The sequence below is a fragment of the Dermochelys coriacea genome, chromosome 3, assembly GCF_009764565.3.
Source record: "Dermochelys coriacea isolate rDerCor1 chromosome 3, rDerCor1.pri.v4, whole genome shotgun sequence".
Lineage (NCBI taxonomy): Eukaryota > Metazoa > Chordata > Testudines > Dermochelyidae > Dermochelys > Dermochelys coriacea.
In genome coordinates, this window is record NC_050070.1 from 51981357 (window position 1) to 51998860 (window position 17504).

General features: G+C 41.0%; 1 protein-coding gene across 1 annotated transcript in view; it reads right to left on the reverse strand.

The window, feature by feature from the left end:
• LOC119852956 (protein eyes shut homolog) overlaps window positions 1-17504 on the reverse strand; it is a 231230-nt gene that overhangs the window by 125056 nt on the left and 88670 nt on the right. The window contains exons 6-8 of the mRNA XM_043511472.1: window positions 5977-6090; window positions 4611-4724; window positions 4071-4184 (exon numbers count right to left, since the gene is read on the reverse strand). Of these exons, the coding sequence (XP_043367407.1) occupies window positions 4071-4184; window positions 4611-4724; window positions 5977-6090 (342 nt within the window). The remainder of the gene's footprint in view (window positions 1-4070; window positions 4185-4610; window positions 4725-5976; window positions 6091-17504) is intronic.

Below are 17504 nucleotides of genomic sequence, written 5' to 3' on the forward strand. Positions count from 1 at the left end.
CAACCTATCCTGAAGGACGACCCATCACTCTCACAGATCTTGGGAGACAGGCCAGTCCTCCCCCCAATCTGAAGCAAATACTCACCAGCAACCACACACCACACAACAGAACCACTAACCCAGGAACCTATCCTTGCAACAAAGCCCGTTGCCAACTCTGTCCACATATCTATTCAAGGGACACCATCATAGGGCCTAATCACATCAGCCACACTATCAGAGGCTCGTTCACTTCCGCATCTACCAATATGATATATGCCATCATGTGCCAGCAATGCCCCTCTGCCATGTACATTGGTCAAACTGGAGAGTCTCTACATAAAAGAATAAATGGACACAAATCAGACGTCAAGAATTATAACATTAAAAAACCAATTGGAGAACACTTCAATCTCTCTGGTCACTCGATTACAGACCTGAGGGTGGCTATCCTTCAACAAAAAAACTTCAAAAACAGACTCCAACGAGAGACTGCTGAATTGGAATTAATTTGCAAGCTGGATACAATTAACTTAGGCTTGAATAGAGACTGGGAATGGTCGAGTTATTACACAAAGTAAAACTATTTCCCTATGTTATTTCTCCCCCCCACCCCACCCCCCACTGTTCCTCAGATGTTCTTGGTAACTGCTGGAAATAGCCTACCTTGCTTGTCACCATGAAAGGTTTTCCTCCCTCCCCCCCCCCGCTGCTGGTGGTGGCTCATCTTAAGTGATCACTCTCCTTACAGTGTGTATGATAAAACCCATTGTTTCATGTTCTCCGTGTTTGTATATAAATCTCCCCTCTGTATTTTCCACCAAATGCATCCGATGAAGTGAGCTTTAGCTCACGAGAGCTTATGCTCAAATAAATTTGTTAGTCTCTAAGGTGCCACAAGTACTCCTTTTCTTTTTGCGAATACAGACTAACATGGCTGCTACTCTGAAACCTGTTAGAATGGAATTGGTTCCCAGCAAAATGTTGCTATTAACTGGAAGTTGTTAATATCAAAGTTGCACTCACTCTGTTAGTCATTTTTTTCTTCTTCTGAGGTCTGCACAATTGAACACATATTACTCAATTCATCTCTGTGGTAGAGCTGTGCTCCACATAGGGTTAAGAATGTGTTAAAGGTGGCCAGTTTAGTCCCAATGATCCCAAGAGACCATTCCAGTATCTGGAATAGCCAAAACACAGTTCTGCATCAGATGGGGAGACCAATTTGGAGTATTCCCCTGGGTATGAATCCACTGCTTTCTGGACCCTTTTATGCTGGAGTTATTAGTGCAAAGGGGTTGCCAAGTATTGGTGAAGTAGGCCCATGTTAATTAAGCACTTGGCTTTAAGGACAAAAGGATTCAAGAAACAGTCCTATCACTGTTTTTATAAACTATTTAATTGAAGACACGTGGAATACATTAAAAATACGTGAGGATGTAAAGGCACTAATATGGGGTTTCACAAATTTCCTGGTATAAAGAAACTAGAAGCAGATATGCTTAAACACATACAAGAGGAAGGGAAAATGGAAAGAAGGAAGGTAAAGGTGGAGACAAAACATGTACTCTTTCTACTTTGCCTGCTTTCAAACTAGAAAGAGAAGCAAGGGATAAGTGGGAGAAAGAGAAAAAAAACCTTTACTCTTTGGAATTCTCCTGGACAAGCTCGTATCACAGGGAAACTCTGACAATAGGCAGAAGGGCATTAAGAAGAAAAGCCTGGATAAATAGGAATCTTATCCAAATCAATTAGATATGAGTAAGCATGTGGCTTCATTTGGCTAGATACACTTTGCATTGCAGCCATTTGACTGTGACATAATCATGTACTTAATTTGCTTTTACATTCCATCCAGTGGAGGGCTGTGGTTCCGTTACATATAAACTAGCCAATACATTATAATATGTTTGTGCATAATGTGCTTGGTGCATATCTTTAAAGTCAGATACTTTGCTTGCAGGATCAAGCCGTTAATATGCAACAAGGATTTATTCCAAACACTCTTGGGCAAATGACATCATTCATAACAGCATAATCTTGAGATACTTTTTGCATTGAATTTGAGAGGGGAAAAAAAGAAAATCACATATCAATTTAAAAATATTTAATAGATTAAAAATTTCAGCTTGCTATTGTGTCCTCTAATTATTTTGACTTAATTTCTCTACTTTAAACATATTTTTGCAAGATTAATTACCTATGTGTAAGCAGGGTCTGAATGAGCTCTCCCCTGACAGCAAGTAATGAGCTGGGGAGGCGAAAAGGCTTCAGGACCAGACTGTATTTACATGAACACATCCACTCTGCCTAGGTATCCAGCAGACAGATTTGTGTTGCCAAAGTGACCAATTTTGGCTGCTATTGGGTTACAAATCACTATAGAGATGCTAATAACTAAACTGTATTTATTTAAGTTTATTAATCTAAATTTGAAAGTAACATAAGCATAAGCACATAAAAATGGCCATACTGGGTCAGACCAAAGATCCATTCACCCCAGTATCCTGTCTACCGACAGTGCCCAATGCCAGGTGCCCCAGAGGGACTGAACCTAACAGGTAATGATCAATTGATCTCTCCCCTGCCATCCATCTTCACCCTCTAACAAATAGAGGCTAGGGACACCATTCCTTACCCATCCTGGCTAATAGCCATTAATGGACTTAACCTCTATGAATTTATCCAGTTCTCTTTTAAACTCTTTTATAGTCCTAGCCTTCATGACCTCCTCAGGCAAGGAGTTCCACAGGTTGACTGCAAGCTGAGTGAAGAACTTCCTTTTATTTGTTTTAAACCTGCTCCCCATTAATTCATTTGGTGGCCCCTAGTTCTGATATTATGGGAACAAGTGAACAACTTTTTCTTATTCACTGTCTCCATACCACTCATGATTTTATATACCTCTGTCATATCCCTCCTTAGTCTCCTCTTTTCCAAAATGGGAAATTTGGGTTATTTACGTGTTGTTTTACTTTCAAATCAACTTTTGTAATTTTCGATAATTTAAGCAGTATACCCATATAAAATCTGATCCACAGTGTGGAAATGATGTGTACTGCCAGCAAGCACCTGGATTGCCCATGCTGTGCTGGAAAAGCTCTTCATCCTTCTAATCACAACCAATTCTGAAATTATGGTGGACACAGATCATCAACCTCTATTAGTTTATCAGACTGAATCAAGTAACATTCTAAATTAAGATCGAATTCATAAATTAAAACTAAAAAGTGATAGCCTATATGCAGAGTTTTGACCATCAATTAAAATAATAAAACAAACATTGAGGCTTGATTGTTTCTTATGAATTATTAATTTACTACAGCCATCTTCCCCAAAGGGGGAAAAAAACCCACAAACTTAACTAACAAAAGAAAATTGTCTTTTAATGATTATTCTAGAGACCTTAACATGAGCAATTACATTAATCTGTAGAAGGAAAGAAACTTTAGATTTAATTTATAAATCATTGATAGTATATTTTAATTGATGTTATTATTTAAATTAGATTTGTTCAAGAATAATGTACAATCTGTCATTATAATTTTTATCAATGAGAAATTAAAATTAAAAATACCAAGCAATTCTTCTGAAAAAGATCACCCCATTACAGTCTGAACATTAAATACATTTTCCTTAAAATTATCAACAGAAATAATCAAACAATTTGTGAATACCAACATAACTATAAATTGTCATTCTGAATGTGCAAAAATAATTAGAAAATTACATGGCGAATCAAAATAGAAAAAAAAATTCAAATAGTGAAAACCAACTGAAGTTTTCCAAAACTACTCAATTGCCATTTACCCCTCATTTCCTCTCTGCACAGAATCTTATTTTGTTAGTAAAGTGATTTTATAGTATCCATTCTGATTAATAACAAAATTATTTTAGTAGATGCATAAACAATGTTTATTTCACATTAGTTGCAGCCTCAGGGATAATTGGCTGGTCTCTTTAAAAGTTCTGTTTGAGAAAATGAAGGACTAATAACACTGTTAGAAGAGTGAAATGAGTTCAGACAAGTGACAGAAATGCTTTCTCAAGTTAATTATGTTTGTTTTCCCCTCTCCCTCAGTATTCATTACCTTTAAATGGAGCCACACATTGGCAGAAGTAACTACCAGGCTGGTCAATGCAGGTGGCTCCATTCTTGCAGGGAAATGAGGCACACTCATCTAGATCTGTTTCACATCTTGCACCTTTGAAAAGATTTTGAGATTAATAAAACAAACAGGTGTCAATTTATAGTTGTTCAATTTATACTTCAAAAATCTCAAATGACTTGTGATGAGAAGCAAGTCTAAATCAGGCAAATAAGGACTCCACATACATTAGTGTCACAGTCCATTTGTTTCACCTCACCACAAGCCACAACAACTTCTTTCTAAATTACTAAACACTGACTAATCTTCCCTAGGTGTGGAAGCATTCAAGGCCTGTTTAGATGTGACCTAATTTATCTTGCACTGTTTAGTTTACAGATGAAGTCAGTGTTCCAGCTTGTTGGAATGCAAATGAAACATTAGGCTAGGGTAGATAAAAATAAATGAGAAGGAAGCACCAGCAAATTAGTCAATAATATCTCAATGGGCTAGAAAGCTAGATGCTTTTTTGATGCCACTCACCAGCAAAGCCAGGTAGACAGATGCATTCATATCCACTGACAAGGTCTTCACAGGTTGCATTGTGGAGACAGGGTGATGAGTGACATTCGTTTATGTTGATTTCACAAGTTGTGCCTATAGACGGATGGGAAAGTGTAGGGGAAGAGGAAATTTTATAGCATCAACATATTTCAATATAAATATGTATTCTGTTGTATTTAAAATAGTTCACCTATTGAGAATTTTCTGCCAGAAACATTATACCTTGAGTCTATGCCTCTAAAGCAATATTCTGATATTTTATTGAGTTATTTATTGATTTTTCCAATAAAGACCTAAAAACAGTCTTCACAGTCACTGAATTGATTCTTATGACTTAAGGCAGGCAATTTCCTTACCAATTTATATCAATATAAAAATATAGAAAGCAAATGACATTGTAATATAATAGAATGCATTTGCTTTGACATGGAGGGAAATCTTCATTCTGTTCTTGATAAGGCAGTAAGTAAACTCTCACAAAATGAAAGAAGAAATGTTATGTAGACAAAAAAAAGAAAAGGTTATATCACAGTCTAGAACATAACTACTTAGCTACCACATCACCATAAGTAAGGGGAACAGATATTGTGTGACTAATATTTCTGAAAGAAATTAATTTCTTGTAATTTAAGAAACAATAACTGAAAAATGACAACTTAAAAAGCTTTGAAAGTTTAAAACTGTTCTAACAAATAACAGTACAAACTATACTTGTTTTGAAAACAAAACAAAAATCCCCCAAACCACTATCAATCAAAAAGTAAGATTTTGCCCTATATTCGAAATGTCTGTTACATTGGTATTTCAGAAAATCTAAACACCTGCATCATTTCAGGAAGAATGAACTAAGAAAATGTATGCATTTTAAATTCTGAATTGAAAGAGCAGAATAACAGCAGATCCTAATAAATATACTTGTTTAATCAGTTTAAGTCGGAACACCACCATACTGCTGAAATCAATTGCATGTATGCACTGAAAATAAAGCTTTCTGTCCCAACAAAAGTCTATAGTATTAACCAATTACATCCAGCCTGCCAGCAAATTCAAACATTTAAAGAAAACAATGCATATTGCATGGTAAATGTCATTGCTCCCAGCTGGTACATTTATAACAGCTAAGCTTCGAGCCAGAAGTAAGCACTCATTCATAGGATGCTAAGAAGGTACAACACAGTAATAGTATTCAAAATGTATTCATGCAGAATTAAACATATTTTAAAATTCAGATGAAGCTAAAATGAATATGTAAAACTTATCACTTGAGTATTAACTTCTAAAAATGGTGTAATACCAACCCCTATTAACGTTCAAAAATCATAGTGTTCTACAAATTCTTTGTTACCTTGAAATCCATCACAACACAGGCAGCTGAAGGCATTGAGATGATCAACACAAGTGGCACCATTGTGACAGGGGTCACTTAGACACTCATCCACCTCAATCTCACAGTTATTACCTGGAAACAAGCAAAGGATTCACTTCATTAGAAATATGTCACTGGTGAGTCACCGGTGCAACCAGAAACAACAAAATCTAATAACCAAGGTTATGTACAGAGATGTTTTACCAATGAGTCTCCAATTGCTGGCAGGGAATTTCACTTTTTGCTTAAAGGCAGGAACAAGATATTTCTATGATACTGTCTAATAAGCAAATGATGACTTCTTTGGGGTTGTTAAAAGGATATATTGACCAAAGAAGATGATTTTTTTTAGGGGTATCAAATCTTTGGTTTTCCTGAAACAACAAAAAAGATACTCTATATTTTGTTATATGCACTCAGAAGGTTTTCATTGGAAATACTTAGAAAGTTTTCCATTATGGCCAAGAATGCGAGTAGCATTTTTTCCCCTTATGAACTGATATTCAAGGGAGATGTTAGATGTCCAGGAAAAAAATACCTCTATTGATACACTAAAATAGATGTGCATATTTTATGTTCTTGTGTTAGAGATAAAGACCAGCTATGAAAGCACTCCTTTGCATATATATGAGGGACCAGATTGGTTAACATGGTTCCAAACCTCAGTTTTACTGAGCTCTAAAAGGTGAATAAAAACTTTGTGACTCTTTATAAGAGGTTTCTTATTTTTTTTCCAGACAATTATGAACCAGGATTGTTGTAGGTAAAACAGGGCAAAAGTAGTACAAGTATTTCCACAAAAATAGTGCAACAGAAGAGACTACTCTGATTTTATGTTAGTGAAAGTTTAAAATAGTTGGATAAAATAAAACTTCAGCAGTAATTTAGAACTTGTCAACATGGGAAAAAAGCCCACAGAAGCTGTTACTACTGGCTACTCTACACTAACTCTGCATGCAGACACTCCTACTGTGCGTGCATTAGCATAATACACGTTGGAAGTGTACTAAGCTAAACCACTTCAGGGCACTCTTATGCTATGTCTACACTAAGGGCAAGGTGTGATTCCCAGTTTGCATACACATAGTCAGACTAGCTTGATGAGGACTAGTGCAAGCATGTGTACATGAGCTGGAAATCACATGGTTAGCTCATAGTGTGGATGTAGCCTTAATATGCAGTAAGTGTGTTCAAGTGTGGGAGGTCATGTTGAGTAACTAGAGTGCACTACCAGTGTACAGCACCTACTCTAGGTTTCTTCTGCCATGCAGACGAGCCCTTAATCCACAATAATATTAAATGGCTTTGGTATTTTACTTCAAATAGGGGTTTTAAAAGCCAGCTCCTAAGCAACCAGAGGAGCTAGCAAACAGGAGTTTTGCAAGGGAGTTCTCCAGGTGAAGGAGGAGCAACTATGTGATCCTTGGGGTGAGTTCGTTGCCTGTCTGCGTGCTTGCTGCTTGCAGTGTGCCTGCTTGACTGAAGTGTATAGAGTGGTCTTTTTGGAGGGCCAAGTGCTGATCCTAGCGGACTGCTAGGCAAGGCTGAGAGCTTCCTAATAGGGCTCTGGCCTGCCATTCTTTGATCTCTAATCTCTTAACAAGAGTTACTCAGGGAGAACAGTGTTTTAAAAAATAAACTACTGAACGACCAGAGGAGCTAGTGAACAGGAGCAGCAAACAGGGGAGTTTTGAAAGGAAGTTTAAAGAGGAGCCTGAGATCCAAATACATTCTTTAAATTTAGGTCAAAGAACACCCCAACACCCCCCCGACACACACACACACACACACACACACACACAACCAAGAAGCTTCAAAAGTAAAAATGATGCAGGCAGATGTCCAGCAGCAGAGTTGGGGCTATACAGTTTATTGCACGGAATGCAGCATGTATGATTACCTGCCTTGGGGGCGTATGGATGCAATCGGTGCAAGCAACTCATGGCCCTCAGAGACTGAATACGGGCTCTTGAGACAGAGAGGTTGTGACACTGTGTACCTGAAAGCAGCATCCCGGCACCCTCATATTAACCATGGTTAAGCCTAAATTTTTGTCATCGATTTTTTTTAGTAAAAGTCACGGACAGATCATGGGCAATAATAAAAAAAAAATAATTGAAGCCGTGACCTGTCCCTGACTTTTACTAAAAATATCCATGACAAAATGGTAAGCCTGGGAAGCTGCGGGTGCGGGGGGGCGGGGAAGGGAGCTCCAGGGGCTCCCACCATCCCTGTGGGCTTGGCGCTCCAGAGGCCCCCTCCGCTGGTGGCTCTGAGCTACAGGTCACAAGAGGTCGGGGCAGAGGAAGACAGAAGACAGCAGAGAACGGGTTAACTCCACACTCCTGCTAGGACTGAAGATAAGACGCTGACTCCAGCCAGCTCAAGGCCACAGCACACATCTGACTCTCGGCTGCCTGCCAAGAAAGACAGGGGCCCAGAATCCATCAATCAGCCATAAGAAAGGGAGGTTCATTTGAGCAGACCTGCAGAACCAGCCCATAACAAGCGAGGCCAGCAAAGAAGAAAACAAGGTCTAAGACTGCAGAGATTGAAAACACCCGGCGAGATGGCAAGAAGGGAGACAAGCTTTGCATCCCGGAGCTGGGGTGTTTGAGAAAGCTGAAGACACCATGGAAAGCCGTGTGGACTGGCACAGAGTGCGCCAGGAGAAGAGGTCCCCAAACAAAGCACCCCCACAAAGAGCCTGGGACTTAAAACCCTCCTGAGAGTTGAGCAACTTGGAGATCACAGCAGATCCTCAGACGACCTGGGCCCAGGACAGCACTCCCATCCACCCTTCCCCCCCCTTCCTTTTACATTACACCCAGCTTGGCCAGCTTTGGGTTGGGCGTACGTGAGGATGAAAGTGGGTTAGGGCTTGGGACACTAACGCTTTCTTCCTTCCTTTGAGCGACATGAAAGCATTTCCAGCACTCTCCGCTGTTATTTTATCAATAAGCTTTAAAATTTAGACCATGGTGTGTTCCGTTATTTCCTCCCTTAACAATCCTGTGGCCTCAGACTGATCACCTGACGCTTCAGGCAGATTGGTAACAGAAATCTGTCATACTGTGGGTTGTCCACCTGCTGCCAGTGGGGGCCTGGAGCTGTGGGAGGCTCCTGCCATTGCCCCATGGTACCACACAAGGTACTCCATGGCTCCTTGCCCCCACAGGCAGCAGGGGACCCTGCAGCTCCTAACCAGCACTGGCTGAAGTCACGGAGGTCTTTGGAAGTCACAGATTCCAGAGTAGAGAGAGGTAAATAAGCAGGGTCCACCAGGGATCTGTAGTGGGACCAGTCCTGTTCAATTTAGTCATAAATGATATGGAAACAGAGATAAACAATGATGTGGCAAAATTAGCAGATGATACAAAATTTCTCAAGATAGTTAAGTCCAAAGCAGACTGCCAAGAGTTTCAAAGGGGGTCTTAGGAAACTTAGTGACTGGGCAACAAAATTGCAGATGAAATTGAATGTTGATAAATGCAAAGCAATTCATTGTGGAAAACATAATCCCAACTATACATTCAAAATGATGGAGTCTGATACTATGTGTACACTGCACTTTCATTGGTAAAACTTTTGTTGATTGGGGTATGAAAGAAACACATCCCTGACCGACAAAAGGTTTACGGATGAAAAGTTCTGGTGTGGACAGCCCTTTGTAGGCAGTAGATGCTCTCACTCTGATAAAGCTACCACCACTCATTGGGGGTGGTTTCATTTTGTCGCCAGGGAGCGCTCTCCTGTCGACAAAGAACTGCTACACTGTGAACCTTACAGCAGCAGCTGTTCCACTGTAACTTGCGCTGTGTAGACTAGCCTAAATTAGCTCTTACCACTCAAGAAAGATCTTGGAGTCATTCTGGATATTTCTCTGACAATACCCACGCATTGTGCAGCAACATCAGTCCAAAAAGCTAACAGAATATTAGGATTCATTAGGAAAGGGATAGATAATAAGACAGTAAATATCATAATATCACTGTATAAATCCACGGTATGCCCACAACCTGAATACTGCATGCAATTCTGGTCACTCCATGTGATGCTGGCAAACCAGGTGCCAGCTCAGGTCAAAACCCCAAGTCAAATCATGTATGTGCTAGGATAGATCAAACAGTTAAATGTATAAGTGTGTATCAGATGTTTAAACCTGAAGAAAATTAGTGGAATGTTAGTTGTATTATTTTCATTTATCTGTCCTGTGATGCAGAAGGAGAGTGATTGAGGGGAGGTATATAAACCCCAGGATGATCAGGCCCTTATTCTCTGTGGACTGAAGAAAGGTTACTACAGGTTAATTAGAGCACCTGTAGCCAATTATGTAGCTCCGCACCCCCAAACACACACACTGAATGGGGGAGAAGGGAATGGAGAGCTGACTGTAGTTTGAAGAAGTACAGTTATTGACCAGAGGATCAGAGTATCAGGGGAAGGGAAACCCTGCCCAAGGAGATCAGAAGGACTCCCCTGGCACAGAAGATAGAGACACCCCTCCACTCCCCCCACCAAAGGGAAAGAAGGTAAGAAGCCCACAAAGCTGAAGGGACTGGGACCCGGGGTAGGGGGCAGGCCAGGTCCCTTCCCTACACCCCTTGTGTCCCCCACCAGGGCACTAGCGGAGCTGTCAATGCTCAAGGATAGGGGCAAGGGGTGTCGCTCTGACCCATCACACAAAGGAAAAATATGGGATCTACCATAATAGCATTGACCATTTGCCACAGTCCCTGTTATAATGTAACAGCAAACATTTACATGGTATATACCCATGTGATTAAATAACCCATCAATGAAATCTTTTAAAATGCTAATGAAGGACTTACAGACTAACAGAAAATACTAACTTCAAAGCAAGAAGCCATTATGTGATGGTCAGAGGTCAAAAGGCCAAGTGGATTCCCCACTCATTGTCATCAAAGGAAAAGCCCATGTGGGTAAACACTGTCAGCTTGTTTTCTGTGTGAAGATACTATAAATATGGAATTCAAAGAAAGATCCGTTATGCCTAGAATGTTTGAATTGCAACAGGGTAGAATAACATAAGAATGGCCATAGTGGATCAGACCCAAAGGTCCATCTAGCCCAGTATCCTGTCTTCCGACAGTGGCCACTGCCAGGTGTCCCAGAGGGAATGAACAGAACAGGTAATCATCAAATGATCCATCCCCCGTTGCCCATTCACAAATTCTGGCAATGAGAAGATGGAGATCCCCAGAGTTATTCTGGGTAGCCCTGAGAGACTTTTGGGAAACTGGTTGAGTCCTACATCTCTGTTACCATTTGGAATTACAGACTGGACTCACCTGTACACATATTTTACCTGCTTTGACCTCTTAATAACTCTCATTTTGTCCAGTTTTTCTGAGTGGCAAGATAGGCTGGAGAGTCTAAAGGGACTGTCTGTGACTCCATGGTAAGACTGATATAGTGATCCATGAGTTAACATTTTTTTACTGACTTGGTGAAATCTAATTATATTACACACCATTAGTTTGGAGTGTCTGCCCTTATTTTCTGCCAGTGTGACCTGAAGTAAGCACTCAAAGTTGTGAGCCACTCCAGACAGCATGAACCCCGTTTTAAAAAGAAGATATATATTACAATTGGAAAAGGTACAGAGAGCAACAAAAATGATTAGGGGCATGGACCAGCTTCCATGTGAGGAGAGATTAAAAAGACTGGGACTGTTCATCTTGGAAAAGAGACGACTAAGTGGGGATATGTTAGTGGTCTATAAAATCATGATTGGTGTAGAGAAAGTGAATAGGGAAGTGTTATTTACCCCTTTACAGAACACATTAACAAGGCAGCACCCACTGAAATTAATAGGGAGCAGTTTTTAAAAAAAGAAAAGGAAGTTTTTCTCCACACAATATACAGTCATCCTGGGGAACTTGTTGTCAAGGGATGTTGTGAGGGCCAAAATTATAACTAGGTTAAAATAAGTATTAGGCATGTTCATGGAGAATAGGTCCACCATTGGCTATTATTCAATGTGGTCAGGGATGCAACTCCATGCTCTGGGTGTTCCTCAGCCTTTGACTACTAGATGCTTGGACAGGACAACAGAGGATGGATCATTTGATAATTGCCCTGTTCTGTTCAATCTCTGTGAAACATCTGGCATTATCCATGGTCAGAAGACACTGGGCTAGATGGACCATTGGTCTGACCCAGCATGGTTGTTCTTATGTATTATGAAAATAATAAACTATGTAATACTGAGGTTTGATGTTTGACTGCTGTACAAGAATAGTAAATTAAAAAAACAACAAACAAAAAAGAAACAATGCATCAGTTATTAAAAGAACAGTTAGTCACCTACAGCAGCTGTGATTTTTCAAGATGTTCTGTACATGTGGCTTCCACTCTTGGTATGCATGTGCCCCACTCATAGGAGAGAAGTTTCTCTAAACAAGTTTAATCCACTGGGACAGCGGATGTGCCCTGCCTGCCTTGCTGCCCCCACTCCTGAGAGCATAAAGAATGGAAACACCTCAACTACTACTCAGTTCCTTCACTCCCCTGAATCTGGATCCAAGATTCTGAGCTGTGGAGAAGGAAGTTGGGTCATGGGATCTACATATACAGAACATCTTGAAGAGTCACAGTTACAGTGAGGTAAGTAACATTATTTCTTTCCATGTTTGCTGAGGGTAAGACAAAAAGAAATTAGTTAGCTTGCAGCAAAGGAGATTTAGGTTAGATATTAAGAAAAAACTTTCTAGCTATAAAGATACATAAGCACTGGGACTGGCTACCTAGGAATGGTTTGCAATCCTCATCACTAAAGATTTTTAAGACCAGTCCATAAGAACTGATCACATATTTAAAGGGACAATTCAAGGTGATCTGGCCCAATAACACCCCTCAAGTCACTGGGGGGAAAGGAAGAGGTGGGGGAATGTTATTGGGTTATATCGATTGTTGTTATAAGCCATAAATCCACTGGCTCTAATCAGTCCATGATTTTTAGTGTCTAGCAAAGTTACCAATTTAAGCTCCCAGGCTCATCTTTTAAAGTGTTGTGCAGGTGCCTTTGAGGATGAGGACTGATAGGTCAGATATAGAATGATCACATTCTAAGACAGGTATCTCTCCCCTTTCATTGTATAGGGAGCTGGGCAGCTATCTTGGCTTTGTGGATTTCAGTGTTGTTCCTATAATTCTCTAGCCACCAAAAAGTTCGGCACTGTGATGGTCCTAACAGTTGCAACACCTAAGTCCCTTCGTGGATCCCATCCATAATACCTAAACTGGTATTAAACACCAGTTATTGCAGTGGAATACTCTCTTGGAGTCTGTAGACTCTACAACTGGGTAGGCTTGTGTACGAGTAAGCAGAGGCTGCTTTCACCTTTTTTTTACCCCTTTCAGAATGGAGAGGGGTAACTAGTGGTGTTCCCCAAGGGTCAGTCCTAGGACCAATCCTATTCAACTTATTCATAAATGATCTGGAGAAAGGGGTAAACAGTGAGGTGGCAAAGTTTGCAGATGACACTAAACTGCTCAAGATAGTTAAGATCAAAGCAGACTGTGAAGAACTTCAAAAAGATCTCAAAAAACTAAGTGATTGGGCAACAAAATGGTAAATGAAATTTAATGTGGATAAATGTAAAGTAATGCACATTGGAAAAAATAACCCCAACTATACATACAATATGATGGGGTCTAATTTAGCTACAACTAATCAGGAGAAAGATCTTGGACTCATCGTGGATAGTTTTCTGAAGATGTCCACGCAGCATGCAGCGGCAATCAAACAAGCAAACGGAATGTTAGGAATCATTAAAAAATGGATAGAGAATAAGACAGAGAATATCTTATTGCCCTTATATAAATCCATAGTATGTCCACATCTTGAATACTGCGTATAGATGTGGTCTCCACTTCTCAAAAAAGATATACTGGCATTAGAAAAGGTTCAGAAAAGGGCAATTAAAATGATTAGGGGTTTGGACCAGGTCCCATATGAGGAGAGATTAAAGAGGCTAGGACTTTTCAGCTTGGAAAAGAGGAGACAAAGGGGGGATATGATAGAGGTGTATAAAATCATGAGTGGTATGGAGAGAGTGAATAAGGAAAAGTTATTTACTTGTTCCCATAATATCAGAACTAGGGGCCACCAAATGAAATTAATGGGCAGCAGGTTTAAAACAAATAAAAGGAAGTTCTTCATTCAGCGCACAGTCAACCTGTGGAACTCCTTGCCTGAAGAGGTTGTGAAGGCTAGGACTATAACTTTTATAAATTTTTATAAATTCATGGAGGTTAAGTCCATTAATGGCTATTAGCCAGGATGGGTAAGGAATGGTGTCTCTAGCTTCTGGTTGTTAAAGGGTGAAGATGGATGGCAGGAGAGAGATCACTAGATCATTATCTGTTAGGTTCACTCCCTCTGGGCACCTGGCATTGGCCACTGTCGGTAGACAGGATACTGGGCTGGATGGATCTTAGGTCTGACCCAGTATGGCCATTCTTATGTTCACCTAATCAGACTCACACTGCTAAATTGTAAAAAGAAAAGGAGTACTTGTGGCACCTTAGAGACTAACAAATTTATTAGAGCATAAGCTTTCGTGAGCTACAGCTCACTTCATCGGATGCATTTGGTGGAAAAAACAAAGGAGAGATTTATATACACACACAGAGAACATGAAACAATGGGTTTATCATACACACTGTAAGGAGAGTGATCACTTAAGATAAGCCATCACCAACAGCGGGGGGGGGGAAGGAGGAAAACCTTTCATGGTGACAAGCAAGGTAGGCTAATTCCAGCAGTTAACAAGAATATCAGAGGAACAGTGGGGGGTGGGGTGGTGGGGAGAAATACCATGGGGAAATAGTTTTACTTTGTGTAATGACTCATCCATTCCCAATCTCTATTCAAGCCTAAGTTAATTGTATCCAGTTTGCAAATTAATTCCAATTCAGCAGTCTCTCTCGTTGGAGTCTGTTTTTGGAGCTTTTTTGTTGAAGGATAGCCACTCTTAGGTCTGTAATCGAGTGACCAGAGAGATTGAAGTGTTCTCCAACTGGTTTTTGAATGTTATAATTCTTGACATCTGATTTGTGTCCATTTATTCTTTTACGTAGAGACTGTCCAGTTTGGCCAATGTACATGGCAGAGGGGCATTGCTGGCACATGATGGCATATATCACATTGGTAGATGCGCAGGTGAAGGAGCCTCTGATAGTGTGGCTGATGTGATTAGGCCCTATGATGGTATCCCCTGAATTGATATGTGGACAGAGTTGGCAACGGTCTTTGTTGCAAGGATAGGTTCCTGGGTTAGTGGTTTTGTTGTGTGGTGTGTGGTTGCTGGTGAGTATTTGCTTCAGATTGGGGGGGAGGACTGGCCTGTCTCCCAAGATCTGTGAGAGTGATGGGTCGTCCTTCAGGATAGGTTGTAGATCCTTGATGATGTGTTGGAGAGGTTTTACTTGGGGGCTGAAGGTGATGGCTAGTGGCGTTCTGTTATTTTCTTTGTTGGGCCTGTCCTGTAGTAGGTGACTTCTGGGTACTCTTCTGGCTCTGTCAATCTGTTTCTTCACTTCAGCAGGTGGGTATTGTAGTTGTAGGAATGCATGATAGAGATCTTGTAGGTGTTTGTCTCTGTCTGAGGGGTTGGAGCAAATGCGGTTATATCGTAGAGCTTGGCTGTAGACAATGGATCGAGTGGTATGATCTGGATGAAAGCTAGAGGCATGTAGGTAGGAATAGCGGTCAGTAGGTTTCCGATATAGGGTGGTGTTTATGTGACCATCGCTTATTAGCACCGTAGTGTCCAGGAAGTGGATCTCGTGTGGACTGGTCCAGGCTGAGGTTGATGGTGGGATGGAAATTGTTGAAATCATGGTTGAATTCTTCAAGAGCTTCTTTTCCTTGGGTCCAGATGATGAAGATGTCATCAATGTAGCGCAAGTAGAGTAGGGGCATTAGGGGACGAGAGCTGAGGAAGCGTCGTTCTAAGTAAGCCATAAAAATGTTGGCATACTGTGGGGCCATGCGGGTACCCATCGCAGTGCCGCTGATTTGAAGGTATACATTGTCACCAAATGTGAAATAGTTATGGGTGAGGACAAAGTCACAAAGTTCAGCCACCAGGTTAGCCATGACAGTATCGGGGATACTGTTCCTGATGGCTTGTAGTCCATCTTTATGTGGAATGTTGGTGTAGAGGGCTTCTACATCCATAGTGGCTAGGATGATGTTTTTAGGAAGATCACCAATGGACTGTAGTTTCCTCAGGAAGTCAGTGGTGTCTCGAAGATAGCGGGGAGTGCTGGTAACGAAGGGCCTGAGGAGGGAGTCTACATAGCCAGACAATCCTGCTCTCAGGGTGCCAATGCCTGAGATGATGGAGCGTCCAGGATTTCCAGGTTTATGGATCTTGGGTAGCAGATAGAATACCCCAGGTCGGGGTTCTAGGGGTGTGTCTGTGCAGATTTGTTCTTGTGCTTTTTCAGGGAGTTTCTTGAGCAAATGCTGTAGTTTCTTTTGGTAACTCTCAGTGGGATCAGAGGGTAATGGCTTGTAGAAAGTGGTGTTGGAGAGCTGCCTAGTAGCCTCTTGTTCATACTCCGACCTATTCATGATGACGACAGCACCTCCTTTGTCAGCCTTTTTGATTATGATTTCAGTGTTGTTTCTGAGGCTGTGGATGGCACTGTGTTCTGCATGGCTGAGGTTATGGGGTAAGCGATGCTGCTTTTCCACAATTTCAGCTCGTGCACATTGGCGGAAGCACTCTATGTAGAAATCCAGGCTGCTGTTTCGACCTTCAGGAGGAGTCCACCCAGAATCCTTCTTTTTGTAGTGTTGGCAGAAAGGTCTCTGTGAGTTAATATGTTGGTCAGAGGTGTGTTGGAAATATTCCTTGAGTCTGAGACGTCGAAAATAGGATTCTAGGTCACCACAGAACTGTATCATGTTCGTGGGGGTGGAGGGGCAAAAGGAGAGGCCCCGAGATAGGACAGATTCTTCTGCTGGGCTAAGAGTATAGTTGGATAGATTAACAATATTGCTGGGTGGGTTACGGGAACCATTGTTGTGGCCCCTTGTGGCATACAGTAGTTTAGTAGTTTCACATCAGCCACACTATCAGAGGCTCCTTCACCTGCGCATCTACCAATGTGATATATGCCATCATGTGCCAGCAATGCCCCTCTGCCATGTACATTGGCCAAACTGGACAGTCTCTACGTAAAAGAATGAATGGACACAAATCAGACGTCAAGAATTATAACATTCAAAAACCAGTTGGAGAACACTTCAATCTCTCTGGTCACTTGTTTACAGACCTAAGAGTGGCTATCCTTCAACAAAAAAGCTCCAAAAATAGACTCCAACGAGAGACTGCTGAATTGGAATTAATTTGCAAACTGGATACAATTAACTTAGGCTTGAATAGAGATTGGGAATGGATGAGTCATTACACAAAGTAAAACTATTTCCCCATGGTATTTCTCCCTCCCACCCCACCCCCCACTGT